General features: G+C 22.2%; 9 protein-coding genes across 9 annotated transcripts; 8 read left to right on the top strand and 1 right to left on the bottom strand. All coding sequences in view use genetic code 6, as the record gives it.

The window, feature by feature from the left end:
• Positions 1-326: 326 nt before the first annotated feature.
• On the top strand, positions 327-5,452 carry TTHERM_00823620 (transmembrane protein, putative; the record flags this gene model as incomplete). The annotated part of the gene is made up of 12 exons (XM_001031464.2): positions 327-434; positions 550-831; positions 1,024-1,536; positions 1,590-1,772; positions 1,830-2,051; positions 2,113-2,724; positions 2,777-3,178; positions 3,437-3,527; positions 3,780-4,131; positions 4,189-4,835; positions 4,971-5,243; positions 5,349-5,452. 12 exons carry the CDS (start codon positions 327-329, stop codon positions 5,450-5,452), a joined length of 3,789 nt encoding a protein of 1,262 aa, XP_001031464.2.
• Positions 5,453-7,682: 2,230 nt separating this feature from the next.
• On the top strand, positions 7,683-8,188 carry TTHERM_000823619 (hypothetical protein; the record flags this gene model as incomplete). The annotated part of the gene is made up of 2 exons (XM_012800005.1): positions 7,683-7,975; positions 8,032-8,188. 2 exons carry the CDS (start codon positions 7,683-7,685, stop codon positions 8,186-8,188), a joined length of 450 nt encoding a protein of 149 aa, XP_012655459.1.
• A 229-nt stretch (positions 8,189-8,417) lies between these two features.
• On the top strand, positions 8,418-10,187 carry TTHERM_00823610 (tyrosine kinase domain protein; the record flags this gene model as incomplete). The annotated part of the gene is made up of 1 exon (XM_001031463.1): positions 8,418-10,187. One exon carries the CDS (start codon positions 8,418-8,420, stop codon positions 10,185-10,187), a length of 1,770 nt encoding a protein of 589 aa, XP_001031463.1.
• Positions 10,188-11,267: 1,080 nt separating this feature from the next.
• On the top strand, positions 11,268-11,975 carry TTHERM_00823600 (phospholipase/carboxylesterase family protein; the record flags this gene model as incomplete). The annotated part of the gene is made up of 1 exon (XM_001031462.1): positions 11,268-11,975. The coding sequence occupies one exon, from the start codon at positions 11,268-11,270 to the stop codon at positions 11,973-11,975; it is 708 nt and encodes a 235-aa protein (XP_001031462.1).
• Positions 11,976-12,725: 750 nt separating this feature from the next.
• On the bottom strand, positions 12,726-14,715 carry TTHERM_00823580 (hypothetical protein; the record flags this gene model as incomplete). The annotated part of the gene is made up of 4 exons (XM_001031461.1): positions 12,726-12,750; positions 13,277-13,341; positions 13,532-14,601; positions 14,658-14,715. The coding sequence occupies 4 exons, from the start codon at positions 14,713-14,715 to the stop codon at positions 12,726-12,728; spliced, it is 1,218 nt and encodes a 405-aa protein (XP_001031461.1).
• Positions 14,716-17,122: 2,407 nt separating this feature from the next.
• TTHERM_00823550 (kinase domain protein) lies at positions 17,123-20,150 on the top strand (the record flags this gene model as incomplete). The annotated part of the gene is made up of 8 exons (XM_001031460.2): positions 17,123-17,213; positions 17,426-17,511; positions 17,697-18,079; positions 18,359-18,477; positions 18,612-18,965; positions 19,026-19,119; positions 19,258-19,951; positions 20,016-20,150. 8 exons carry the CDS (start codon positions 17,123-17,125, stop codon positions 20,148-20,150), a joined length of 1,956 nt encoding a protein of 651 aa, XP_001031460.2.
• Positions 20,151-21,183: 1,033 nt separating this feature from the next.
• On the top strand, positions 21,184-23,250 carry TTHERM_00823540 (ABC transporter family protein; the record flags this gene model as incomplete). The annotated part of the gene is made up of 1 exon (XM_001031459.1): positions 21,184-23,250. One exon carries the CDS (start codon positions 21,184-21,186, stop codon positions 23,248-23,250), a length of 2,067 nt encoding a protein of 688 aa, XP_001031459.1.
• A 2,542-nt stretch (positions 23,251-25,792) lies between these two features.
• Positions 25,793-26,260, top strand: TTHERM_00823520 (kazal-type serine protease inhibitor domain protein; the record flags this gene model as incomplete). The annotated part of the gene is made up of 1 exon (XM_001031458.3): positions 25,793-26,260. One exon carries the CDS (start codon positions 25,793-25,795, stop codon positions 26,258-26,260), a length of 468 nt encoding a protein of 155 aa, XP_001031458.1.
• Positions 26,261-27,306: 1,046 nt separating this feature from the next.
• On the top strand, positions 27,307-27,747 carry TTHERM_00823510 (kazal-type proteinase inhibitor 1; the record flags this gene model as incomplete). Its single annotated transcript, XM_001031457.3, has 1 exon — positions 27,307-27,747. The coding sequence occupies one exon, from the start codon at positions 27,307-27,309 to the stop codon at positions 27,745-27,747; it is 441 nt and encodes a 146-aa protein (XP_001031457.1).
• Positions 27,748-27,858: the final 111 nt, after the last annotated feature.

Here is a 27,858-nt window from a genome sequence, read left to right as displayed (position 1 = left end):
TTTGATCAGCTTTTGTTAGAATTTACACGATTTTAGCTTCAGTTTTGTTTTAGATGATTATATGGCATCAATAGATACTCATTCAAAATATTTAGAGCTAATATTCAATTAAATTCTTGTAGTAGCATTTAATTCTTCAAAATTTTTAAACTAAAATATAATAGCAGCCCTTCATATAACTTTTGTGTCAACAAAATTATTGCTTTAGATAATTGAGCTTATTTATTATGATAACTTAATAATTAAGACGCATCTACTTTTTAAATTTATTCACCTTTTTAATTCAATTTTATTTTGTCTATCTTATAACTTCCCACATATCTATAATGGAACTCAATTAATAATTTCTATATTAGCTATAATTCCTTTTTCATACGTAATTGCAAGTCACCTTCTCTATAACCGTATTAACCAGCTTGCTCTAAAATAAAATAGTAAAAATATTATTTTACTTTTTTAAAATTTTAAAATAAAAAATTCTAATTGAACAACAACAAAAAATGGTTTAAACTAATTTTATTTAAAATTTTAGATTATAAAAGTTTATAGGAAATTAATTTGCACATAAGAACTGCTTATTTTATTGTCAAGCACTTAGAAATGCATGACTATACAGATTTAAGGAGATCAGTTCTTTATGAAAGTATCTACTAAAACCATTACAATACATGCTCAAGAAAAGACTGTTTTTGTGAATTATTAATGAGAGAAAATGGTTTTTCTTGGGAAGAACTATAAGGTTTTGTATACAGAGATTCCTTTATTTCTAAATACTTTGCATAAATGTACTCAGATTACTTAGATTAAATAAAAAAAGATAATACACTTAAGGTATTTATTATTTTCATTTTATAAATTTTTCATATTTATTATCAATCCTTCATAAAATTTTTTGAATGTTTACTTATATAGAAGAAAATAAATCAACTGATTGTTTAAAAGCAAATCAAGTTGCTTGTTCAATTTTTTTAAATTTAAAAGAACTTTTTACTATTTCTTAAATTAATTATTATTTTAAATTAGAAAGAGGAATACAACTAAGCGTGTTTTAACTATTTAACATTTTTGATTGAAGTTGTTAATGTGCCAACTAAGGCACTCGCAGAAGTCATTTAGATATCAAACTCAGAAAAAAGTACATCTTCTATCAAAGATTAACTGGTTTTTTAACAAATCTACGATCATGGAGAAAAAATATTTTATAATTTTTTCAATAATCCTACAATTTACAATCAAAAGCTCTAGCTCAATAAAGTTTTAAAATTTGATTAACTTTTTTTAAATACGCAATTGAGCTTGAAATAAAGCTTAATATAGCTGAGAAAAATGTTAATAGATCTTAGTAAAAAATAAGTTGATATCTCTTAGATTAATTAGCAGATTTAATAAGTATATTCTCTAAAGCAACAAACTCATGCAACTATGAGAAATATGTATAGCTACTATCCTTAAAGTAAATGGTGTGAATAATTAGCTGATATATACTCAAAATGTTTAGATCAATAAAATAAAAGCCCTCAAGAATATCAAAAAGAAGTAAAAAGTTGAAAAAAATACTTTTTTTAAATAATTATTTTTAAAATAAAAAGGCAATATATCAAAGCAGATAGCATTTAAATTCATTTAAGAATATAGATAAGGAGATTAATTTATTTTCTAAAGATGCTTGTGTGATCAACATTTCTTTGATTCAACCTATTGGAATTATCAAAAATGCGTCTTTTAGTAGTTAGTCAATATTTGGGTATAGTCCTTCAGAATTAATTAGCAAAGTAATTCTCAAAATAACTCTCAACATTTAAATAATATATTATCTTTCTATAAATAAGAATTGCAATATATTGATTCCCGATCAGCTTAATTAAATTCATGGCAATATCTTAACTAAATTTGTGAGCAGTGGAGAAATGAATAGAATAGTTTAAGGATAATTACAAATTTTTGGAATCAATAAAAGTGGTTTTGCGATACCTTTGAATTTAAGAATTAAGTTAGATTCACCCCAATCTAATTACTTTGGAGCAAGTGCGTTTATTACAAAATAGAATAGTGTAATCTTAATTAATAACAAACAATACATAATTTTTATTTCTAATTTTTTTTAAATAAAAGCAAATATATGATTTTATTATTTTTGCTACCTCAGGAAACATAACTAACTTAACTGAAAAAATTTACTATGAAATATTTAAGAATTTCCCTTTTTAAGGTCATGAAAGATTATACTAAAAATTAGATTTATTTAAAATTTTACCCATTTTATAAACACATTTAAATTAGATTTAGAATAAAAATTAAAATCTAAATATAGAACATAAGTCAATTTTTATAAGTCCATAAAGTGAAAAAGCAATTTCAGTTTTAAGTTATAAATAAAATCAGCCATTTAATAGCTTTTTTGATTTTATAAATTTGTGTAAAAAATTGGAAAGTAAAGATTTTAAATTCTATGAAATAACATTTTAAGTTGGTAAGTTATAAACATCTTACAAAAATTTTGAATTGGGATTCATTTAAATAGTAGAATTCAAGCAACTAAAGAGAAAATTTGAAATTCAAGCTTTATTATAGGAAGTGAAAATTTAAATTGAAAAAATCAGATAATTTTGTTAATTAGAATTAGATCTTAATATATAAAATGGTTCTTTGTGTGCTATATAATAAGAGACAGACTAAAAAAATATATTAAGCTTAGCCTAATTTAATTAAAAATAAAGCTTATTTGTAAATAATATTAATAAAATTATTTTATTTCATATATTAATATTAAATAAAGGAAACTAAAAGTATTTTGTTCCCTCCAAGTCAAGTTACAAGACCAAGCTTATCAAGCTAAATATCGCATCTTTCTGGAATAAAAATGTTTAGTTATTAGAGTCATTCTGAATTTGGAAGTTACGTAGACCATATTGAGTTAAAACAAATAGAACCCATTTGTGATTAGTTAAGTAATAATTAGTATTTAAATACAAATAGAAAACTTTTGAATAACTAAGATAAATGCTTAATTAATAATGAGTTTAATACAGAATAGTCATGTGATTTGCACCTTAATGTATTTAGTTCACCAGCTTCAAGCAGAAACAAATAGGTCAATTTTTAAGAAAGTAAGTTATTATTAAATGATGCTATATTAGAGGATGAGAAAATTGATAATGCTTAAAATAATGAAGAAGGAGTAATTGAAAATATTCTTAGTTGTGAATGCAAAGATGATAATACTCCATACACATTTTAATAAAATTATCAGATTTTCGAGTTTCTAAATAAAAATAACAAAAATTAAAATTAAAAAGATGAAATTTTTTAGAAAAATTTATCTCAAAATAAAATAATTTAATTAAATTTTCATGATAAAATTGAAGGTTTTTCAAAAAATAAAAAAAAAAGTATTGAGTAAAGCTAATAATAAATTTTTAAATTTCTAAATAATAAGTAAAACTAATCAAACTCAATAAATAGTTCAATAAGTGAAATGCATACATTTAAATAGACTCTAAAAAAAGCTGTTGCAAGTAGGCGTCAAAGTAAATCTATGAAATTAATTTTTTTAATTGGTATTTTGAAAATAATCACTACTGTTATCCTTGCTTCTGCTTTATTTAATTACTAATAGACTTAATTTAATTATATGAATACTCTAAATTCAAATCTAGTAAAAGGTAGTTTATTTATTTATTTATTTATTTATTTATTTATTTTTAATGTTAATTAATACAAGCTATTTTTTGGAAGAAATAAATATTTTAATTTAAGTTATTCATTTTTATTATCAATAGGATATGAAATTATGAATGAATTTGTATCTATAATAGCACATACAGAATATATCAAAATGTATAATAAAAGTATTATTTAAAATACTTTATAGCAATAAGAATTAGCTATTGTATTAGCTGAACCTTTAGTAATTTAATAGCATTTCAAAAATACAGTTATAGACCTTGAAAACAATGATAGAGATACATGGTACGGTTAGTATATTAGATCTTAATATTAGAATATCATTATTTTCAATCAGAGAAATGAATCTTCTACAAAGGATCTAAAAATGATATTTTCTTTTGTTTCAATGGCTGAAAATCTTTATATGTATTCACAGAAGTAAACAGATGTTTATTTACGTTATATGTAAGGTTTTTATTCTTAAATTAATAAGTAAATAAAAAAATAAATTAAAATTAATAGTCACTACAACTAAAAGAACAGTATTGAGATTTTTCAAAATATGGCAGATCTGTAAAAGTAAGAATTGGATAACAAGATTAATTAAATGAAATCTTTTTAAGTAACTTTTATAATTGTGCTTGAAGTTTTAACTCTTCTGATTGCAATTTAGGTTATTCCGATTTTCTTTTACATCTAATACAAAAAGGAGTAAATACTCAAACTTTTCTGCACATTTTAGCCGAGTTAGTTAATAGAAAGAATTTAAATGTTAGAATATTTCATAAATTAAGATATGCTTCGAGATAGCCATGATTAAATTTTACTCACGAAAGGAATTGATAACATAAAAAAAAGAACAGTATCTTCAACAAATCAGCTTGAAAAAATAAATAATAAGATCTTAGCATTAGTCTCATTCATTTTTTGTTTCTTTTCTATTTATCCAATAACAAATATTGTCATTTCAAATACTTATATTGATGAATTTAGTTTTAATTCTAATGAGCTAAGTTTATTATACTCATTGAGAGGTAGAGCTCCACTAATTTTGGCATTTAACTTCCTTAGATAAACAGCTACTTATGAAATGCGTCCTGATGCTATATTATCTGGCCTAGATGGATAGCTTGAAGATACATAAATTTATATTAGAAACACAACAAATAGTATTGTTTAATTGTTAAAAAAATAATCAAATTAAAATCTAATTTTTGATTAAAATCTACATAAATCAATTATAGAAGTTACAATGAATGAAGATATATGTAGTCCTTTATTAAATTATTAATAGATATATTTAGATTCATCACATTAAATAGATATATCAGACTGCTCTACAATCTAAAACGGAATATGGAACAAAGGATACCTGCTAGGTCTCTAATCTCTTACTAACATTTTAGCTGATTTTCAGCAAATGTATAAAGCTTCGTAAACGACTGATTAGTTTACTGAGTCTCTTAGCTATCTATATTAAGAAAATAATGGAGCTTAGTTTATAAAAGTTTATTAATATTTAAGAGTAGTTCCAATGATGATTGGAAATTTTATGATTACTGAGATGAACAAATTTTGTGATTTATAAAATCAATACTTTTTATTAATCTTTATATTTAATATCATTTTGGGTTATATTGTATTATTAATTCTTTGGACTAAATATTATAGATACTTAATAGAAAGGCTTTTTGATACCAGATAAATATTTGGTTTATTCCCTTGTGAATTTATTTGCTAAAATCCTTATGTCTATAACTATGTCAGAAATGAATATTAAATTTGAGATTATTAAATAAGTTTTAGTAATTTTTAAGTTATTAAATTAAATTTGGAAATTGCCATTTTACATTTTTTATCATAACTATTCAGTTTAAATTATATATAAATATTTTTTAAGTCTAATTAAAATAAATATTTTAATATTTATACCTAAAACATATGTTGTATTTGATTTAAATAAAAAATATTTTTTAAATTATTAAATTACTTTTTATTTTCTTTTGTAGAAGATTAAAATAAATTTTTATTTTTTTATGGTTTATTTTAAAATTCATAGCAGCTTAAATTAAATAATGATTCATTCAAATTTATTAAAATTTAATAGTTTTAATTTTAATTTTTAGTAATTTAATGAAATTCAAAGAACGAAAAATAAATACTTGTTGAAGAATAGATGAATCATAAAAGAAATATCAAATCGTAACAAAAATATTTAATTAATTTTTTATTAAAATCTAAATGAAATTTATTTTAAAACTCATAACAAAATTTAAAAGTTGCTTATTTAATTTTTACTTTAAATTAATTTTATTGAGTTTTCATGTTTCATTTAATTTTATATATTATAATGGCAAAGTATATTAGAATCAAAATATTAATTAATTTTTGAATGAGACAAACAGACAACACTTTAATTTAGTAAAATTTGATAAAATTGATTATAGTTAAAATTAAATAAATTATGTTGACTAAAATACCTCAAAGGATAAAATTAAAGTTAGTCATGTCATAGCAATTTTTATATTGAAGTATAGATATTTACAAGGTATGTAGTATTAAATTGTTACTATTACTGAATATATTAATTCAAAGTTGAAAGTGTACTCTTTTATTTTATCTTAAAAGTTAAGCCACAAAGTACGAAGCGCCAAAACTACATACTAAAAAATTTGAAATGTTATTTAATGGAAAATAATAGCTTCATACTGTAAACTAAAGGTGAATATTTTCATGCAAGTGTAAAACGCTTCATTGTAAATTTAATTAAATAGCTAGAAATTTTAATACTTACATATGCTTTAAAATGTATCTTAAAGTTAATTTTGTCAATTTTAACTTATAAATTAATATAAGTTTTCTTTCTTTGCTTTTTACTATTGCTTGAATTTCCATCATTTTTATATATCAAGTAGATAATTTTCGAATTATTTATATGCTTGAATTTGATATACTCTAAAGTGGATTTGTGTAAAATTTCTAATTTTGAAAGATTTTTTTAAATAAAATAAAATTAAAAATAACCATTATTTACATAGTTATAAGCGATATTCGTTAGTGATCTACAACGTAAATTTTTAATGGTTATTTGCATATTTTGTTTTAATTTACACATTTTTAAAATATGAATCAACAAATCTAGCAATTTCAAAGTTAGAATAGACGAAATCAAAATCATCTAAAATATTGAATCAATTTTATTATGTTGTATAACATGACGTAATAAATTTTTCTTGTCTCTAACTAGAGACAGAAAATAACAACCTAATATTTTGATTAAATACCTACCTACCTACTTTATTTGAATGGTAAACGTGATGAAAAGATATGCATAAAAAAAAATAAATTTATCAAATATACTCATAAATTAAATAGCAACACAAATAAATTTAATTTTAAAAATGGATATTTAATTATTATGATTGATTATTAATTTTTATTCCAATTTTTTACTACTGGAGTCAAATATTTACAACATCATTAGTTTATTTTTTTATGATTTTAAGAAAAAACTAACTATTCATAATATTAAGTCATTTGGATTAATAAATTAGGTATGTTTATCATTTAAATAGTGATTTTATTATAACTGATGCAAATTGCTAAATATTTTTAAAAAAATACATTTTAATATTTTAAATTTTTAATTTAAGCCATCATAATATTTTAAAAGATTTAGAAACGAAGGGAAATATGATTATGCAGAGGATAAAATTTTACTGCAAAAATTATCTATCATCCCCTAAAAAATAAAATATTTGGTTTGTATACCAGCAGATTATTCGCATATACATACATAAATACATATATACTTTTCTACTTCTATTCAAGTTATTAATTTTTTGATAAATAAGGGTAAAATCTATTTATCTTTTGATCGATTCAATTACTTATCTTTTATATATAAAAGAGGATTTCTTTCATCAGCAAAATATATTAAACATATATGCTATCTAAAATGATAATAATTTATTTGAGATTGATTGAGTCATTAAATTAAGGGAGAAATTATAAGTATGCATTTATTTATTTATCTATATATCATATCTATAAAGGAGAGCACCAAACCAAATTTTTATGTATTAAGAATAAGAAAATAATGTAGTGAATCAAAATTTTTATGTAATCATCAAAAAAAAAAACACAAAGAAAATCAAGAGAAAGAAACAATAACAATTTTTGTTCAAAGAAAATTAATTTGCAAATACATTTGTAAGAAAAGAAAATTTAAATAAATCAAAATACACAAAAAGTAATAAATTAATAAATAAATAATTTTTGCTCAAACAGAGTCAAAGTTTACTTAACAGTAAGAATATTTTAATAAGAGGATTATATCATAACATTTTATTCTATATTCAAAAGCATTACTCTAAAACACTCAAAGTAGGCTTAAGATTTTATATACCATAGTGCTATAGTATCCTATAAGTATTATTACCTCAGTCGCTTGAAGCTAAATCAGAATTAAGATTAATTATTAATTACAATCCAAAACAAAAACAATTCATTGCCTTATTGAAAACTAAATTTCGAATTTATATTATCAATAGCGGAAGTCAAAAATAGATTACTTGAGAAAACAGCTAATTATACACTTATACTATTTCCAACTAGCTCTGTCTAATAAAATATTAAATAAATTTAGAAGCAATTGCTACTGAACTTACTAATTAATATCCTTTTCTTGAAGAAATATCAATATACTCTGACAAAATAAATAAATATATTAATTAAATCATTTAAAAGTAATGGGAAATTTATGCAATTATAAATAGTAAACTAATGTCAGTACTACATCTGAATAACCTCAATCTAATTTAAATTCTAATTAAATAAATGTATTCGTTGTAGGAGCTGAATAAGTTGGCAAGGATTCTCTTATTTCTAAACTCTAATAATTGGGAGACAGTGTAGGATTGGGAGAAGATAAGCCAGAAAAATATATGAAATACGATTAAAAACTTATTGTTTTTCGTCGTTTAAAGAAAAGTACTCCTGAGTTTTTCTAAATGAACTATAAAGCTTATTTAAAAGACATCGAAGTTGTTCTCCTTTGCGTAGATCTTGCAAAAGCTTAAACACTTCAAAGTTTTTCAGATAGCTTTTTTGAAAAAATTATTGAATACGTAAGATAACATGGTAATCGTTCATTCCGTGTTATTATAGTTGGTTTAAAATCCGATAAGTAATGCCGTAATAAAACTGAAGAAGACGCACTTGTGAAAAAATGCAAAGAACTTTAGCTCCCTTTTGTTAAAGCTTCGTCGTTAGAAGAAACAAATATCTAGCAGGTACTGAATGAAATAATGAACTATCGCGATAAGAATTTGACTACTATGACTATTGAAGAAAAGATATCAAACTTACAAAATAGTCGTTATATGGATGTGCATAGTTCTCTTCGTGATGGAGGATCAAATTTAAGTATCTAACCTACTCTCACTAATGGTATGCGCTCTTAGCCAGTTCCAGTTTAGATTCAACCCACAAATAGTTAAATCATTGCAAATGGTTATTAAGATGATGAAGAAAGCAAGATAGATACTAGATCAAGCAATAACTAATAATAAATTATGTAATAACCTCAATAATAGTATATCAGAATTATTCCTCATGAAAAAATGTACGTCAAAACTCGTATGTAGCTCGATAAGGGTAATTTCGGTGTTGTATATCGCATAGATCTTGAAGGAGAAACATGTGCTTTGAAAATTTGTAAAATAGAAATGAATGATGAAACTGCGATGAATAGATTTTAAATTATTTTTTCAGAAGCAGAAAATATGCAGCGCTTTATGCTTAATCGTAACATGCGTATCATGCCTCTCAAGGGTATTTCTTTCTAAGTAGACATGCAAAGATAAAATGTTCTTATTGGATATTGGATGCCTCTATGTAAATATAGCTTGAAGCATTTGCTAAAAAATTGCTTCAACTAAATAACCATAGATCTTAAAATAAAGTGGTCTCTTTAGATCATAGAGTGTCTTGAAGTTTTTTACAAAGAAAAAATTTAGCATATGGATCTTAAACCATAAAACATTCTTTTAGATTAAAATGACGACATTATAGTATCAGATTTATCTATGTCTAAAGTCTTTGAGGAAAAGCAAACAGAAGCGTTTAATATGCTTGGAACTACTGCTAAATATGCCCATCCAGCAGCTATCATTAACCACGAACTTTCTCCTCGTTTCGATATTTACAGTTTCGGTGTTATTCTTTTAGAGCTCTTCACAGGCAAGCAACCTTGGGGTTAAGTTAAACGTGATGAACTAAAAGATATCTATACTCAAATTCTAACTTAACCAGAAGTTATGAACCCTCTTCGTTATCACAAAGAAAACTATCCAAATGACATGAAATATATTGAAGGTAAATGCTAACCAATCTAAGATATAATATACATGTGCTGTGTTTCTATCTTTATCTAAGAAAAGAAGGATGCTATTACAATTAACAACATTAAGCTTAAATTTAAAGAGCTCTAAGAATCTATAATTCCCACTTCTGTATGAATCTCAGCAAATCTTATTATTAACGATTGAGGCATTTAGATAAAGGAATCTATCCTACCTACCTCCTAGACCTCATTTTACTAACTAAATTTAGAAAATAATAGTAATGATAATAAACAAAATACTAAAATAAAAAGACTTTTCTGGCTAATTGATTAATTCCATTTATTAAAAAAATTGACTATATTTATTTTATTTTATATATATTCTCTTAAATTATCTCCTTCAATTATAGATAATAAAAAATAGCACTTTGATAGTTAGATGTAAATTTTTGACATCATTTATAAAAATTAACAGGAATTTATTCTATTAATTTAAATTGCTTACCTTCAATTTTATGAGAGGGAAGGAATAAGAGTGCTTGATTATTTTCTTTTAATTATAATTCTTCGTCTACAAATAAAAATAACTAATTGATTTTTTGTTTGCTTGTTTCTTTATATAATCTATTTATAAAAAATTTGAAATTTGTAAGATAATTTTATTGTAACTATTTAGTTTGATTCAACATTTCTAAAGACATTAATTAAGATTTTGTTATTTTTACTGTTAAATATATAAAGGATAAGTAACATCTTTTGATAGATAATTATTGATCTATTAATAAATGTAGTTTTAAGAATATGAATGCTAAACAGTATTTTTTCTCATATAAACTGTAATTATTAAATGTTTTTTCTGTTGTAAAGTTAGCTATTTTAATAAATAAATGCTATTTTATTCAATTGATACTGTTAATTTTTTTGCTTTGATATGGATGTAATGATAATAAAATACAGTAAATTCTTTAAAAATTAATCTAACTATTTCTTTTCCAAAAGACAACAAAAAAACTTGAATAAGAAATCAGCTATAAATAGAACTTTACTTATTTACTTTACATCAATTTTGGGGCAATAAAATATTGAATCAATTAAGCTTTTTGATTTCTAAGTATTTTTATGGTAATAAATATCTTTTTTAATAATAAGTAAGAAATTTATATTTTAGTTGATTTGTTTCTGATTATTTTCAAGAGATAAATACATAAAAAACTATTAAATTAAATACTAATCTATAAAACAATTTAAAATTAACATGGATAATTAGTTTGAAGACTTTAAAGTAAGAGTAAACTAAAAAGGTGATGTTATAATTCTACCTTAGGATGATAAATATGATTACGTATTATTTTTTATCCATGGATGCTCTTAAATTCCAATAAATCTAGTCCCAATATTTCTGCAAGAGCCTCTAAAAAGTGCAATTAAAGGTTTTAAAATAATTATTCCTAGTGCAAAAATTAGATATGTAAATGTTAAAAACGCTGAAGTGAGGTCTTGGTTTAACTTAAAAACTTATGAAAATTGTTTCGGCAGACCGTTCGATGAAGCTTTTTCATAAGAGGAAGTTCAAGATAGCTATTCAACCTTAAAAATAATGATAGAACAAGAAGTTCAGCTAGTAAATAACGATTATAAAAAAATTTTCCTTTCTGGTTTTAGTTAAGGATGTGGAATGAGTATATACACAGCTTATAATCTAGAGCATGATGTTGGAGGAGTAATAGGCCTAGGTGGTTATTATTTATTGATTACAAATTACAATAAAGAAAGAAATATTCCAATTTTAAATGTGCATGGATTGAAAGATGAAAAAAGACTTTGGAGCGAAGTAAAATAATCTTATGATAAATTTTAAGGTTCTGATAAGGTCATCTTATGTTAGAATATGGAGCATGAAGTTTTTAGCTTGGAACCAAGATAGCATTTTGCAGATTATTTAATTAAGTTAACAAGAAAATGATTTTTCAAATTTGTGTTTGCTAAAAAGGTCTTTTTGCTAAATATTTAAAATACGCTTAAAAGATAGATGCAAAACTTTTATAACTTAAAAATCTTTATTTTATTTAGGTTACAGATATGCTCATAAATATAAATGTAATATAAATACAATATTATAAAAAATATATTATTAAGCTGTTTAGGCATTAATTAGTAAATAATTTTATATTAATATTTAAATATTTATTATAGTATATTAATTGTAATTAGTTTTATAATACTAAAACATATAAAAATACTTTAATGAAATAAAATTACTATCACTCTTTTTGTAAATAAAATTTATATTTATTTAATAATTTTTGAAATTAGCTTTAAATATATTAGTTAAAAGAAACCTAAAAAGAAGATTTTGAATAAATTAAATTTTTGTTGATACTAAATATTTACATAAATTGATTTTAAAGCTTAATAATTATAGAACTAATTTATAATCTTCTAATATTAAATATTTTATAAAAAAATATAAAAATGCCTGCGGAGGGGATCGAACCCTCGGCCTCGAGATTATGAGACTCGCGCTCTAACCAACTGAGCTACACGGGCTTAATATTATTACAAAAAAAAATAAATTATTTTTACTTGAATTAAAAAAGATATATTTAACATAAATAAATAATTTAAAATATTCCAGCATTTTTTAAAATTAAAACCTTCTTTTACCAAACAAAATTAATAAATAAAATATTGTAAATACTAATTAATTAATGCCTCAATCACCCCCATTTATCTTAACCCTAAAATTGTATCATAAATTTTATGATGAGCTTTTGTTAAAATAGTGTTTTTAATAAATGTAAAGCATCTTGTTAATTCAATTGTTGTTTTAGAAAAAAAATTTAATAAATGTAAAAATTCATTAATTAATTTTCAAAGAAAATATGTAAAAATTTCAAAAAACTTCCCAAATGATTAAAAATTCCTCATTACTTAGCATAAACTTAAATATTTTTTTTTGTGTTGATTGACATTTTTTTAATTTTAGTGGTAATTTATCCTAATGTAAATTTATGAGAATTTAAGATAAATCAAAATTAAAATAAATTAATCTAATTTATTTTAGATTATCTAAATTTTTAGGTAAAATGTAATTAGTTCATTCATAATTTACCTAAAATAAAGTTAAATTCTTTATTTTGATAATATTTTTCAATATTATGTTTTAAAAATTCAACCAAAAAATTCTATTTTAAAATATATCATAAAAACAAGAAATACAAATTTAAATAAAGTTATTAGTCAAATATTTAATTAATTTAAAACAAGACGAATATTCTTCCTCTAAACTTATTTGAGAAGTTATTTTTTAAATATATTTCTGTCTCCTTCTATTAAAAAAAATATTTTTAAAACTTAAAGCTGTGCTAAACAATTTATTTGTTTGATGAAATCTATTTATTCAATAGGCTATATATCTTGCAAACTAAGTTTGAGAAGTAAAAACTTTAAATTTTATATTTATGAAATTGAAGTCATTAAAAAATTTATTTTTTGAAATGTAAACTTGTTTTTATAAACTGATAACGAAAAAGAAACTAGCTACTTTAAATGTTTCAAAGCTAGAGAAAGAGACTAAATTGCATTTGTAGAGTCGTAAAACTCTGAAGAACTTAATTCAAGCTTAAGCAATTTCTATAAATAGCCTAAAGATATCAAAAGAGATGATTAACCATATATATTTATTAGATTAGATTCCCCAAATTCAAGTTTTAATTCCTCTAGTTAGTTTTACTTCTTTAACAAATCTCCAATCAACACAAAACCTTAGTTGGTTATTTAGTCGTTGTCAAATGTTAGCTCAAGTGTTTTTAATTTTTTGATATTAATAATACCAGTTAAAAATTATTTTATTTGAGTATCTTCAAGTCTTTCTGATAATTTAAAAACTAAAGATAAGTGAATCAAATTTTCTTACATTTAAAATACGTTTTATATAGATCTAATTATTTGTTCTATCTCTATAGAATTTTCAACATCAGAAAGTTATCCTTAAAGCTATAAACAAAATACTTCTAATACATTTAACTACATCAGAGCTTTCTGTATAGATAAATAGCCTAAGCAAGTTAATTTATTTGAATGATGTATATCTAATTTAAGTAAATTCAAATTTTTTAAGCACTACAATCCTTATGAAATTTCTAAAGCACCTTCAAATCCTATATCATTTTGATCATTTATCTACAACCTAAATTATTTTAATTACGTAAGGTTTTTTAATGATTCTCTAATAGATTTAGCTCCTTAGAACCCTAAAAAATTACATCTCTAGATTTCTAAAGTTAGAGAAACCAATTAAGTAAGATTTAAATAGCTTTTTATTAAAATATTTATTCCATTCAATCCTAATTTGCAATTTTTTCCAAAAATTAAAGCCAGATTGCAAGGATTTCTTTAATTTTAAATACAATCTTCTAAAGCTTTTACACATCCTTCACTTAAATCAATATGCTCATCAAATTTAAGCTCAAATGACTTAATATTTTAGATTTTCTTAAGATGCCTTAAAATTAAGCTTATATTTTTTTCAGTGAATATTCCATCTCCAGTTATGTGAAGTACAATATTTTTTTACTTTTATAAAATTCCTAATTTGAATTTATTTTTTATTAAGACTATAAAAAAAGTGAATTAATTTACTTACTCTACGTATTATTTTCATCAGATAAAAAGGATTCTAAGATAATGTCAATCAAACTCATTTGTAATTCTTTAAATAAAATACAAATCTTTAAGAAGATAATAAGTAAATTTAAAGTTAAAACATACTATAAACGCACTCAGATTTATAATTTATTTTAAATTTATAATTTTAAAAAGGTCAACTTTTAGATGATAAGTTTTTTTTTTTCTTATGTAAACAATAAATTATTTAATTAAATTTTATTTTAAATCTCTAAATTATTTTAATAAAAAACTAAAATTGTTACTAAGAAAAGTGGTATTATATATATAATAAATTGTCTGAAAATCTACTTTAATATGTTTAAATAGAAGATCAATTTAAATTAGAACTTAACAATATCTTTATAAAAATTTATATGATAAAAAGTAATATAAATATATCTAATTAAATAAATTAAGAAATATCAGTTATCAAATACTCTTAAATTAATATAATATCCTTTAATTTCTAGAAAATTATTTAATGAGTATTCAATATTAAGAAAATAATCATTTTTTTATAAATAAATGTTTATTTGAAAATGGCTTAAATAAAAATATAAAATTCAAGAAAGTAAAAAAGAATTCCCCCACCGGGACTTGAACCCGGGTCTGAAGGGTGAAAACCTTCTATCCTAACCTGCTAGACTATAGGGGATTTCAATAAACTTTAATTAAAGGGATAATAACTTTTCTGAAATTAAAATATTTAGAAAGGTTAATCAATCATAAAAATAAATAAAAATATTTTAAAAACAGTATTTTAATAAGAAACTGCAGATGTACAAAAAAAAAATGAAATTATTATAGAATAAATATTTTAACTAAAAAATTCCCCCACCGGGACTTGAACCCGGGTCTGAAGGGTGAAAACCTTCTATCCTAACCTGCTAGACTATAGGGGACTTATAAACTCTACCATCATAGTAACAAACTTTAGTTTTGTTCAAAATATAATATTAAAAGCACTTTAAAATAACTCTAAAAAGTGGTTTATATTAAATATAATTTTTATTAAATAGATAAAAAATACTTCTTTTAATACTAATATAAATAACTTTTATAATGAATAGTATCTAATAACTTTAAAAAATTAAAGAAAGTTTTGTTTATTATTATAATCACAAAAAATTAAACAAATATATTCTTCAATTTAGATATTATTATAAAATGTAATTAATACCTTTTATTTAGCTAACAATCAAATTTTATAGTGTTTTTACTAAAAATCACAATCTCATTCATTATTATTTTGTTTGATTAAAATGAATTACAGATTTTTAAAAGTCTTTCACAAAATATAAACAGAATATCTATCCATTTTTAAAATATATAGTCTTTGATTGCAAATATAAGTTTTTGAAACTAATAATTTTAATTAATTTTAATATAGAATACATTTATAAATATTAAATTGTGCTTTTAATTGGAATAACAAGCAGGATACAACTATAAAATTATTTTAAATCATATGAAAATTTGAATAAATAGTGAATTTTATCGAAATTGGAATAATTCTTGAGATGGTATTGATAGAAATTTTTATTAATAATAAAAAAAAGAATAAAGATGAATATTCTTAAAAAGAAATAGATAGTTTTTAATTTTTGATAAAAATTTTTTAATAGAATGAATATTATATGTACATAAATAGACTTAAATAATTGCTATTTTAATATATCGATGTTAGTTTGCATTATGATTAATACTTGTTTCATCAAATTTGTAAATTTAATTTTTATGGAAACATTTTTATTTAGAGGATACCATTTGATATTTCATAGAACTAAAAATAGAATATTAATAAGCTCATTTTAAATTGAGTAATGTTGAACCAATTAATTATAGTATCTATCTGATTATACTAAATACTAAAAATGGAATTAAAATATAATGTGAGCAAAGATTCTAAAATAGAAGTTAAATAGTGGATAATGGAATACATAATAGAGGATATTTGAATAATGATGAATTATGAAATTTATTTTAAAATATAATAGGTATTTAATTAGATTTAATTTAGAATAGAAACGAAAATTCTAAAATAACAATTAATTATTAATTAATTGGTGAATAATGGAGTAAATAGTTGAGGAGATTTGAATAATGATGAATTATTAAATTTATTTTAAAATACAATTTTAATTAGATTTAAAATAGAATAGAAACGAAAATTCTAAAATAGCAATTAAATGGTGAATAATAGAGTAAATAATTGAGGAGATTTGGATAATGATGAATTATGAAATTGGCTTGAAAATATAATAGATATTTAATTAATTATTAATAATTAGTAATATTAATAGATATCGTTGATAAGAAATAAGGTGCTTGCTGCGAATTATTGCGATATTAAATCAAGAAAAAAGTTAATAAGATTTTATTATTGAAAACAAATTAAAAGTAAATATTAATTAATACATTAAATAAAAGCAAGTTATTAAAATGACAAGTACAAATAGCGGAAACACATTAAAAATTGAGCATTATCTTGTAGGAAAAACATTAGGGTGCGGAGCTTCTGGAAAAGTTAAGCGTGAGTAGTTTAGATTATTTAAAGTACTTCGAATAAGCTGAATCAAAAATTTTTTAACCAAGTAGTTAACGTTTTTTAGAGGAGTATAATTTACTCTCCTCATCAATCAATCAAGTTTTAATTAAGATGCATTTTTATAGGCCTTTCATCAGAAAATGCTAAAATATTTTCTAAAAAAAGCGAATTCAAAAATATTTTTTGTTTTATAATAGTTGCCAAGCATGATATAACTGGAAAAGAAGTTGCAATAAAAATTATAAATAAGAAAAAAATGACTGTTAAAAAAATGAGCAACAAGGTAAGCTTATATTTTTTAAAGATTTTAAGCGCTTTTTTCACATTCTTAGATAAGCATATAAAAATAATAAGCTTTTTGATAACAATTTATTTAAAAAATTTAATCTTAGTATTAGCTATGCTTGTTTTAATTAAGTAGAAACTTTAGAGTACAAATATTTATGCATTTTTGTTTTTTATTTAAAGATTAAAAGAGAAATTAGGCTTTTAAGATTCTTCAACCATTAAAACATTATTCGTTTATATGAAGTTCTTGATACTAATACTGATATTTTTGTGGTTACTGAGTATATTTCAGGGGGAGATTTATATGATGTTATTGCTTCAAAGGGTAAGCTTCCTGAATAAGAAGCAAAAAGATATTTTAAGTAAATAGTAGCAGGAGTTGATTACTGCCATAGAAACTTAGTCGCCCATAGAGATCTGAAACTTGAAAATATATTAATAGATGATAATAATAACATTAAAATTGCAGATTTTGGTTTGAGTAATATTATGAATGATGGTAAATATTTGTCTACATCTTGTGGTTCTCCTAATTACGCTGCCCCAGAAGTTATATCTGGAAAGTAAGTTAATTAAATTTTGTTTAAATATGATTTTAAATAAATTCTAATACATATTGATTGTTCAAGAACTAATAATTTTTATGACTTCAATTTACATTAATTAAGTTTCTGTCAATTTTATTTTGGTATTTAAAAAAATAAATAAAAAAAGTAAACAAACAAACAAACAATCAATCAAAAAAACATTTAAAAAGATCTAGCACTAAAATTTGACTAAAAATATTACAATTTTAAATAAAACGATGCTGTTAAAACTTATTATAATTTTTGAATAAATAGACTATATTGTGGAACAGAAGTTGATACTTGGAGTTGTGGTGTTATATTATTCGCCTTGCTAGGAGGCTATCTTCCTTTTGATGAAGAAGTTATTCCAGCTTTGTATAAGAAAATCAAGGGTATAAAATATATTTTTTTTATGTAAAAATAGAAACAAACAAGCACTAATAAATTAAATAAATTGAATAAATTTATTCATTGATTTCCTGAATCAGTCTTTTTGTATATTGATTATCAAATAAATATTTAAAAGAGGGAGATTTTCAGATTCCAGCATTTTTTTCACCTGAAGCTCATGATATAATTAAAAGAATGCTCCGTCCTAACCCTATAGAGAGAATTAAATTTCATGAATTGAGACTTCATCCTTGGTTGAGAGAAAATGTTCCCTTTTATGTAGAAATATTCAATTAGAATACAAGAATGGAGAGTAAAAAATTAAATGAAGACATTTTGAGAAAATTAGCTTAAATGAAAAATGTTAACTTCCATAATTTGAACGAATAAACTATTAGAGATGCCGTTATTAAGAGAGACGATTATAGTTTTGTTATTGCTTACGATTTGCTCCTTGATGACTATAAAAAGAACAACTATTATAATAAAGGTATTTATTTATTTATTATTCTTTTTCCAACTAACAAAAAATAAATAACATTTTTGATAGAAAACAATCAAAACACTTTCATATTCAGACCTGTTTAAGAAGACTGCACAGTCGAGACCAATAATGCTTATATTGATCAAATCTTTAATCAAGGGTATTAATAGATATTTCTTTTACAAGTTATTTGCTTTTTCCTTAAAAAGGTTCAAAAATAAATATTTTGAGCAGAAAAAATTTAATCAATGTCACTAAACAAACCCTAATGTGTAATATATAATTTTTATTGATTTAGAAAACTTGAAGAAGTAACTGAGGAAGAAGAAGAAATACTTGGCCAGTGGACTTATGGAAAGATATATAGCAATAGTGCTAGGACAATTATGAAAGCAATATATGAGGTTGCAAGCTAGTTAGATATTGTTATTACAATTAAAAATAGCGAATATAGGATCAAATGCCATAGAAAAAACCCTAAAAAGATCTAAAGTGCTTACAACAACCATCTTGAAACTATAAAAAGTGAAAGTAGCTCAAATTTATCAACAAATTACACAAATAATGGTAATTTAAACAACAGCCACCACCATCACCACTCATACAATAATCATTACCATCATGTTAATCCATAGAATTAAAATTTTACTGGCTTCTAGAGTGGATCAAATGTTTCTATGACAAACAACTTTTAGCACACATAAACTAATTCCTATTTAATGCCTCCCTAAGGTAATTAATTTAATAATTAAATGAGTAATGTAAGCAATGACTTTGGATAAAATATGGAATCTCAATCTTAATCTTATGCCATAGGTAGCAATTTCAATAATATGAATTATAGTCAATCGGGATATTAATTTGATTCTGGAATGAATCTAAATAATGGTAACACTTAAAACCCAAATAACAGTTAAAATAATGCTCTTGACACTAATAACATACCTAAATTCTCCAAATAGGATCTTGTTTTTACCATATAAATATACTAAGTAACTCACTCACTCTCTTTAACATTATTGAAATAATTTTTAATTTATTTCTTTTGTAAAAAAGATGCCAAGCACTTCAATTCAAAGCGATTAGCACATAGTAGATGTCATTTTAAATAAGGGTCATCCTATCATGTTCTTAGAGTTTTTTAACTAATTTCTTACTCTTGTAAACAAAAAACTTAATCCAATTCACTGAGTTTCAGTTTGATGCTCAAGCTAATTTCTTTTAATTAAAACTTTAAACATTTAAAATTGTAAATTCATATTTTTGTATTCTTTGGTAAAGCAAAAATAAATTAAATAAATTCATTCAAAGTTTATCATAATTTAAATTATTTAATTTGTAATTCCTAGTGTTTAAATAAATATTTTATTCAATTTAAATAATGAAAAATATGAAATGATTTTTTATAAATATAATAATATGAGTGAACAAACATTTAGTTACTAAACAAAAAATTAAATGTTTTAAAATAAATAACTAATAGATATGTTGGTTGATTTGTAAGATAAAAGGAAATATTTAATAAAATAATAATAATAATAATTAACAAAATTCATATTATTTACTAGTATATTTAAAGGATATGACAAAAATAAAGCTGGATAAAGGTAGTATTTTATTTTTATTATATGATGGAATAAGAATATTAGTTAGCAAATCGTATCCTAGTTAACTTAAGCATCAAAAAAACAATAAAAATATTTATAATAATATGATTATTTAATTAAAATAAAAATTAAATTAAGTTTGTTTTATTATAAATAAATGTTTACTTTGTATTGTAAATATTCAATTAAGGAACCCTTGACATTCATTATATATCATTAAAATTAAAATATATTCTTTTAGATAGATACCTAAGTTTTGTTAGTTAAATTTAAACAACAGATTGAATTAAAGATATATATATGTATTTGTTTGAAAACCAAACTTTAATCTTTAAAAAGTTTATAGAGTACACTTAAAAAGCTTCATTAAACCTTTATTTGAAATATTTAAGAGTGTTTTTTAGTTTTTCAAAGATGATTATTTGAAAAGGCTCATTTTTTTTCTGGTCATAATTAATTATATATTAAAATTATAATTAAAATTCGATCATAAATATTTTGATGATTAGGGATCTACTAATTACTCGATTAGAAAATTATAAAATTAATTATCCAGTTATTCTCAAAGTTTTAATTAATTTAATTTACTAAATTAAATTAAAAACTTGAGAATTTGAATGAAATAAGACTTGAAGGCCAAATAAGAAAATACTTTTTAAGAGGTTAAGGAGTATATACCCTCTTAAATTGAAATGTGGAAGTTCTATAGGAAGTTTATTAAGATTGACTGGTATATTTTGATTGGATTAAACTGTTAATGGCTTATTGAGAGTATTTTACACACTAGGGCACCTTTCCTACTTTTAAATATTAAAGATTAACTCTTACATATTGAAGCACATAATTATGATTCATTTTTTTTGCTAATTATTGAGTTTGTTGCTACTCATATAATATTGCAGTTTTTTAGTTTTATTCAAGTCAAAGTAACCAATCGTACTTCTAAAATGGTTTAGTAAAATATATAGAAACAAATAGTTGATCACCTCTTCTCTCTTGATATTCACTATTTCGAGGAGAATAAAGCTACTTCTCTTCATTAAATAATTTTATAAGGATCAGAATAAATTGGTAAAGAAATTTAATATGGTAGAATATTCCAAAAAATAAATCAATTTATATATTTTGCTAGCAGAGCTTACTTTATTTATGTGTAAAGTGTTTAAATTTTTATATCTCTTGCTGTAGTAGCATTAATATGCATTTTGTTGTAGCAATATTTCACCAAAGAAAAGAAGAAGATAGAATAACTCAACAATAAAATATGTGAATTTGAATCTTTTGCTTTAGATGAGATATTAAATAATATGATGCTAATTAAAACATATTGTAAAGAAGATAAAGAAAAGAAAAATTTAGAAAAAATAATGCAAAAAAACAGAGATTCTCGTCAGCAAACATTAATATATCAATAGATTATTAGTATGATATAGAGTTGCAGTCATGAGATGATGAAAATTGCTGTTATTTGTCATGCATTTTATTACTATTTATAACACACAACATAAAATTAAGAAAATTCAAATAATCAAAACAGCTTTTAATAACAAATTCTATCAAGAAATCTTGGAGAAATTATTTCAAATACTTATTGTATTTTATTTTTAGTCCGTGACTTTATCTAGATTATTAACAGGAGTACTGATGATTTTTATGAAAACAGGAAGAAACATATTGGAAAAGTAATGAACTTATTTACAGTCAAGTCTTCAATTAGTTAAGAAGAAATATTTAATAACCAAAATAATTAACCATTAGAAGGTGAAATAACATTTGATAATGTCTCTTTTTCTTATCCAGCTAGAGATAATAAATTAACATAGGATTATAAATTAATATAGAGTCAAAGTATAATTGATTAAACATAAATATCTAATATAAGTATTAGAGAAGAAAAATAATTAAATTCTCAATCTTCCTAGAGTGTTTTAAATTAATTATCCTTTAAAATAAATCCTGGAGAATGTGTAGGATTTGTAGGTGTTAGTGGAGGCGGAAAATCAACAATAGTTAAATTAATTGAGAGATATTATGATACAACTGAAGGAGCTATTCTGATTAATGGAAAAAATATAAAAGATGTGCCATTATAAGCTCTTAGATAAAATATTGGATTAGTTCATTAAGAACCATAATTCTTTGATAACGATATTGAATACAATGTTACTTACAGCCTCGAAGGGAGTTATACGTAAGAATAACTAAATAAAGTACTTGAAGTATCAGGAGTTAATGAGTTTATACTTGATAAAAATAGATTCCCTTTAGGACTTAAAACTTTGATTGGAAATAAAGGAGTGAAACTAAGTACTGGATAAAAATAAAGAATAGCAATTGCTAGGGCTTTGATAATAGAGCCAAGGATTTTAATTTTAGATGAAGCAACAAGTGCCTTAGATGCTGAGAGTGAAAGCTCATTTTAAAAGTATATAGAACAAATAAAATCATACTAAAATATGACAATAATTATAATAACTCATAGGCTAAGCACTGTATTTAATTGTGATAAAATATTCGTTTTGTAGAATGGTACTATTGTTGAACAAGGTACTCACTATAATCTTTTATAAACTAATTCTATCTATGCTAATTTAGTAAAGTGTTAATTAAAATAAAATACTCAAAATTAGAATCCAAGTTTAGAACACAGAGATTCTGTAGAAACAAATGATTCCCTCTTTTGAATAAAATACTTTAAACTATTTATAAAATAAATATACCTTTATAAATAAATATTTGTTTAAATTTCTCTATTAAAATCAATTATTAATAGATATAAATATTTTTTTTTAAATGAGATTAATTAAGAATCTTATTAAGCCAAATTAAACTTTTCTCATTTTAAATTTAAAAATCAAAATTTTTTTATGTTTTCTTAAAATTAAATTTCGTTAAAAATAAATTTTGCTAATAATATATTTAATAGCATTTCAAATGAAAAAAAAAACCTTTTCATTTAACTATTGCTATATTAACAATATATTTTATTGAATGCTATTTAATTAAAGCTTTAATTTAAATATATTGATTTTAACTTTATAAAATTATACTTAAAGAAATATAATTAAGAAAAAAGTATGGTTATCTTATGATCAATTCTCTTAATTTTTTACTTATTAATATCAAGAAAAGCGATATAATACATATTATTTAAATTTATATTTAATATTGTTAATTATTACAATTTCTACAAGATAAAAAATTATATAATAAAATAATTCAACTTTGATTACTTATTAGGTGAGTATTTTATTTATATTTTAAATTTATTCAATATAATCTTAAATGGAATTTATTAAAAATATATTTTATCTATAGTGCTTAAACAATATTTCAGTTTATGAATAAACAAATTAAAAATTATAAATTACCAAGCCTTTATAGCTCAGCTGGGAGAGCGTAAGACTGAAGATCTTACGGTCCTCGGTTCGATCCCGAGTGAAGGCATTTTTATTTTTGTAATATTGAAATTTTTTGATATATTCACTTGTAATTAATATATTGTAAATTAAATTAGATTTGGTTTTTAAACAAAAAATTTACTTTTTTATTTAATCTATACATACCAAAAATTAAGCAAATCTACAAATATAAATAAATCTATATCAAAAAAATCGGAAATTATTTATCAAGTAAAATGCAATATTTATTTATGAAAATAGTAAGATATATTTTTTATGTTATTAAAATGAGATATGACTTATTAAAAATAATGCCATCATAGAATTAAATTAAAAAAATAATATGTAATTCATTGCAAAGTAATGAAAATAGTTTTTAGCATTACTCTTCAATAAGAATAACTTAATTTTCCTTAGATAATAATGAATTTTTTTACAATTTACATAAAAAATTCGAATAGTTTTTGGTTAATGTATTATGATAAAAAACTAAAAATAATGCTTAAAATAATATTATCTTATTAATTAATATAACTTAGTAAAAATTAAGATAAAAATAAATTAGGTTACATCTATTTGGCTTGTTATATTTATTTAATATATAAAAAAATATATATTTCTTTTATGATTTAAATAATGCCTTTAATAAATTTATACTTTTTATTATTTGATCGAGTTTTATTTTAATAAATTGAAGATGTACTAATATAGTTAAAAAAACACAGAGAGATAAGTTAAAATAAAACTGAATTATTATTTATTCTATGATAATAAATACAATTTGATGCTTAGAATTGTATTTACCATTAATCTTGAGCATATACATTTAAACATTTGTTATTAACACAAGTCAAATATATAAATGCTTTACAAGGCAAAACAATTAATCTTTATCTTTATTGTCAAAATAAATCTATTAAATTACAAAAAATTAATTCAATTTTTGTTCACTGTAAACAATTTTTGATTAAATCTAATGTGTTTTAATTAAAAATTTTTCCTTCTCAAAATATAGTTTATAATTACCTATTTATTAAGATTGTCGAGATCTATTTGCTTTTATCCAATCTATCTATCTAAAATCATAAATTTTTCATAATAGCTCCAAATAAAAAATCACAGATATTTTAAAATTTATTATCAAATACTTACTTACCACTTTACCTCAAAGTTAAGCCATATTAAGTTTAGCAAAAATCTATATCGAGTTGAATTTTATTATAAATTTTGAAGAAATAATATACAATTCTAATAATAGGTTTGTTTAAATGGAAAAAAAACAATATATTGACTTTATTTAAAAAGCAAATGATGTTAAGTAGAGCAAAGCTTATCTAATACTTAATAAATATTACTATTTTTATGTTTTTTATAGTAAAATATTTAATATCTTATGGCTATAAACTCTATATTTATGTTACAGACACTTTTTATCAATATTTTTTGACTTGGTAGTGATTTATTTGATTAATTCTGATTTTAGTAGGTTTAAAAATTTATTATTAAGATTAGAAAAGTGCAATTTTTATGAAGAAAACAGCTAAATTTTAGTAGACTATGTATTTATTTTCAAAAGCATTTCATAATTGCTAAATAATAGCTAACACAGAATTTCAAAATTAAGGATTTCCTGAATCTAAATTAATTGAATATCTCATATATGGATAAATAATTGAGTTTATTACAATTTTTTGAGTAATTAGCTAGAATTTTTTTGTTGTCGGTTGATGATTCTTTTTAAAAAAGAAAGAAACAATTATCAAAACATATAATTTATAATTAATAAAAACTAAACAAAAATCTTAATTTAAACTTACCAAGAATTATGTACAAATTACTTTTGACTTTCTTGTTTTGCTTAAGCTTAGTAGCATCTCTAGGCTTACAATGTGAAGATTTTGAAAGATAAGCTAAAGGATGCCCTGAAATTTACAGTCCTGTCTGTGCTATTCAATAACAAACTGGAAACTTTAGTCAAGTTAAAAAAGATTATTCAAACAAATGTGAAGCCTGCTCTTAGAGTGAAACTTAGTTCGTAGTTCCTGGAAATTGTGAAGAATACCCTAAAGAGGCTGTATTCTGTAACCCAGCTTTAAAGAAAAATCATGGTTGCATTGAAATTTACTAGGCAGTTTGTGGTGTTATGTTTTCTAATGAAAACTTTATGTGCGATAGCAAATATTGTGCAAAAACCTATGACAACTTTTGTTTCGCTTGTTAAGACAGTGTTGTTGGATATTATGTCAAAGGCGAATGTCAATAAAATGACTTTGAAGATAATGAAAATTATTGATTATTAATATTAAAACATATTAAAAAAACTTAAATAAGTAGTATTTTATTTTATAATATAAGTATATTTAGTAAATTAGACTCTATAATATTTTGATACTTTTTAATATAAACTCAAAACCTATTTCCATTTAAATAAATGTTATTTCTAAAAGTTATAATTTGTGATGTAATTTACTCTTTTTATTGTTTATAGTTTAGAAAACTTTTTTTTAAAGTGTAAAAATTTATTAATGCTTATTCTTCAAGGATTTATAACAGGAATTGAGTAAAAACAAATTAATTCATTAAGAATTTTTTGGTTTTAAATTTTATTGATTTTGCTATATTATTTTTTTTGATAGTGGGTTTTTAGTTAGTTTGAATTTAATAGATAAAACATTTTTTATTTGGAAAAATCGATACTTTTTTTTTTCTATGATAAACTGATTTTTTTAATCAACCCCATTTAACTTACATTTTATAAATTATTTAATTCCTTTGAGAGAGAAAAAATGTTTAAAAGTTAATTTTATTCCATTATATAGCTTGTTTTTAAAATAGTAATTACTATCTAAAAAAAAGTCTATGGTTTTCATTTTAAAACAAGAGGATTTAAAATAATAAGTTAGCATTTAGAAAAAATTTCAGAAAATTTATATTACTTGCCAAAATGTGTTATTTTATTATTAAGAATTGAAGCAAATTGAGTTTTAAAACAGCTTGAAATGGTTGTAACCATATAATTTGATTTTTTTTGTTTAAATAAAAAGAGATCAATATGTCTAATCAATAAATTGATTAGAGACTTTATTATTAATTTTCTAAAAAAAGTAATTTAACTAATTCTGATATAATCAAAATTAACTAAAACCAGGTATTGTAATACTGATTGTTTCTATTTTTTTAAGAAATTATATGATACTTATATGTATAAATGTCCCAATTTATCTTACATACTGCTAATATAATAGCGAGGTTCCAAGCTGCTTTGTTTATTTATATTTATTTATTTAATAATTTAATAAATACAATTATCAAAAAATTTTGAGAAAAGAAAAGAAAATAATGAATAAATTAATTGTTATAGTTGCTATTATTGGTTTCTGCACTGCAGCTAATATTAAATGCACAGAAAAACAAAAATAATCTAAAATATGCACAATGGAGTATATGCCAGTTTGTGGTGTTAAGATTGATCCTGAGAACTAATATTCTTAAACATTTGCTACATACGGTAACAAATGTGGTGCTTGTTCTGAAGGTGTTGAATTCTACGCAGAAGGTGAATGCGAATCCTATAACAAGAAAGCTATATTCTGTCATCCCGATGATCATTTAAACGTAGCTTGTACTAGAGAATTCTCTCCTGTTTGTGGTTTGTTTGATTCCTCCATCAATTGCTTTGCTGCTCCTTGCGGTTAGAATTACTCTAACAAATGCACTGCTTGTATTAACAAGGAAGTAACTCACTTCGTAAAAGGAAGCTGTGAAGATCTTAGAGTTTGATGCTTATTACAAAATAAATATATAATAAAATTACAAAATAATATAAATAGTATTGTGATAGATTCATTTATTTATCAATATTTTCAAATAACTTTTTAAAACTTTTGATCT

The sequence above is a fragment of the Tetrahymena thermophila genome, assembly GCF_000189635.1.
Source record: "Tetrahymena thermophila SB210 genomic scaffold scf_8254397, whole genome shotgun sequence".
Lineage (NCBI taxonomy): Eukaryota > Ciliophora > Oligohymenophorea > Hymenostomatida > Tetrahymenidae > Tetrahymena > Tetrahymena thermophila.
The sequence above is the reverse complement of the archived record's forward strand: the minus strand, read 5'-3'. Positions and strand labels throughout refer to the sequence as shown.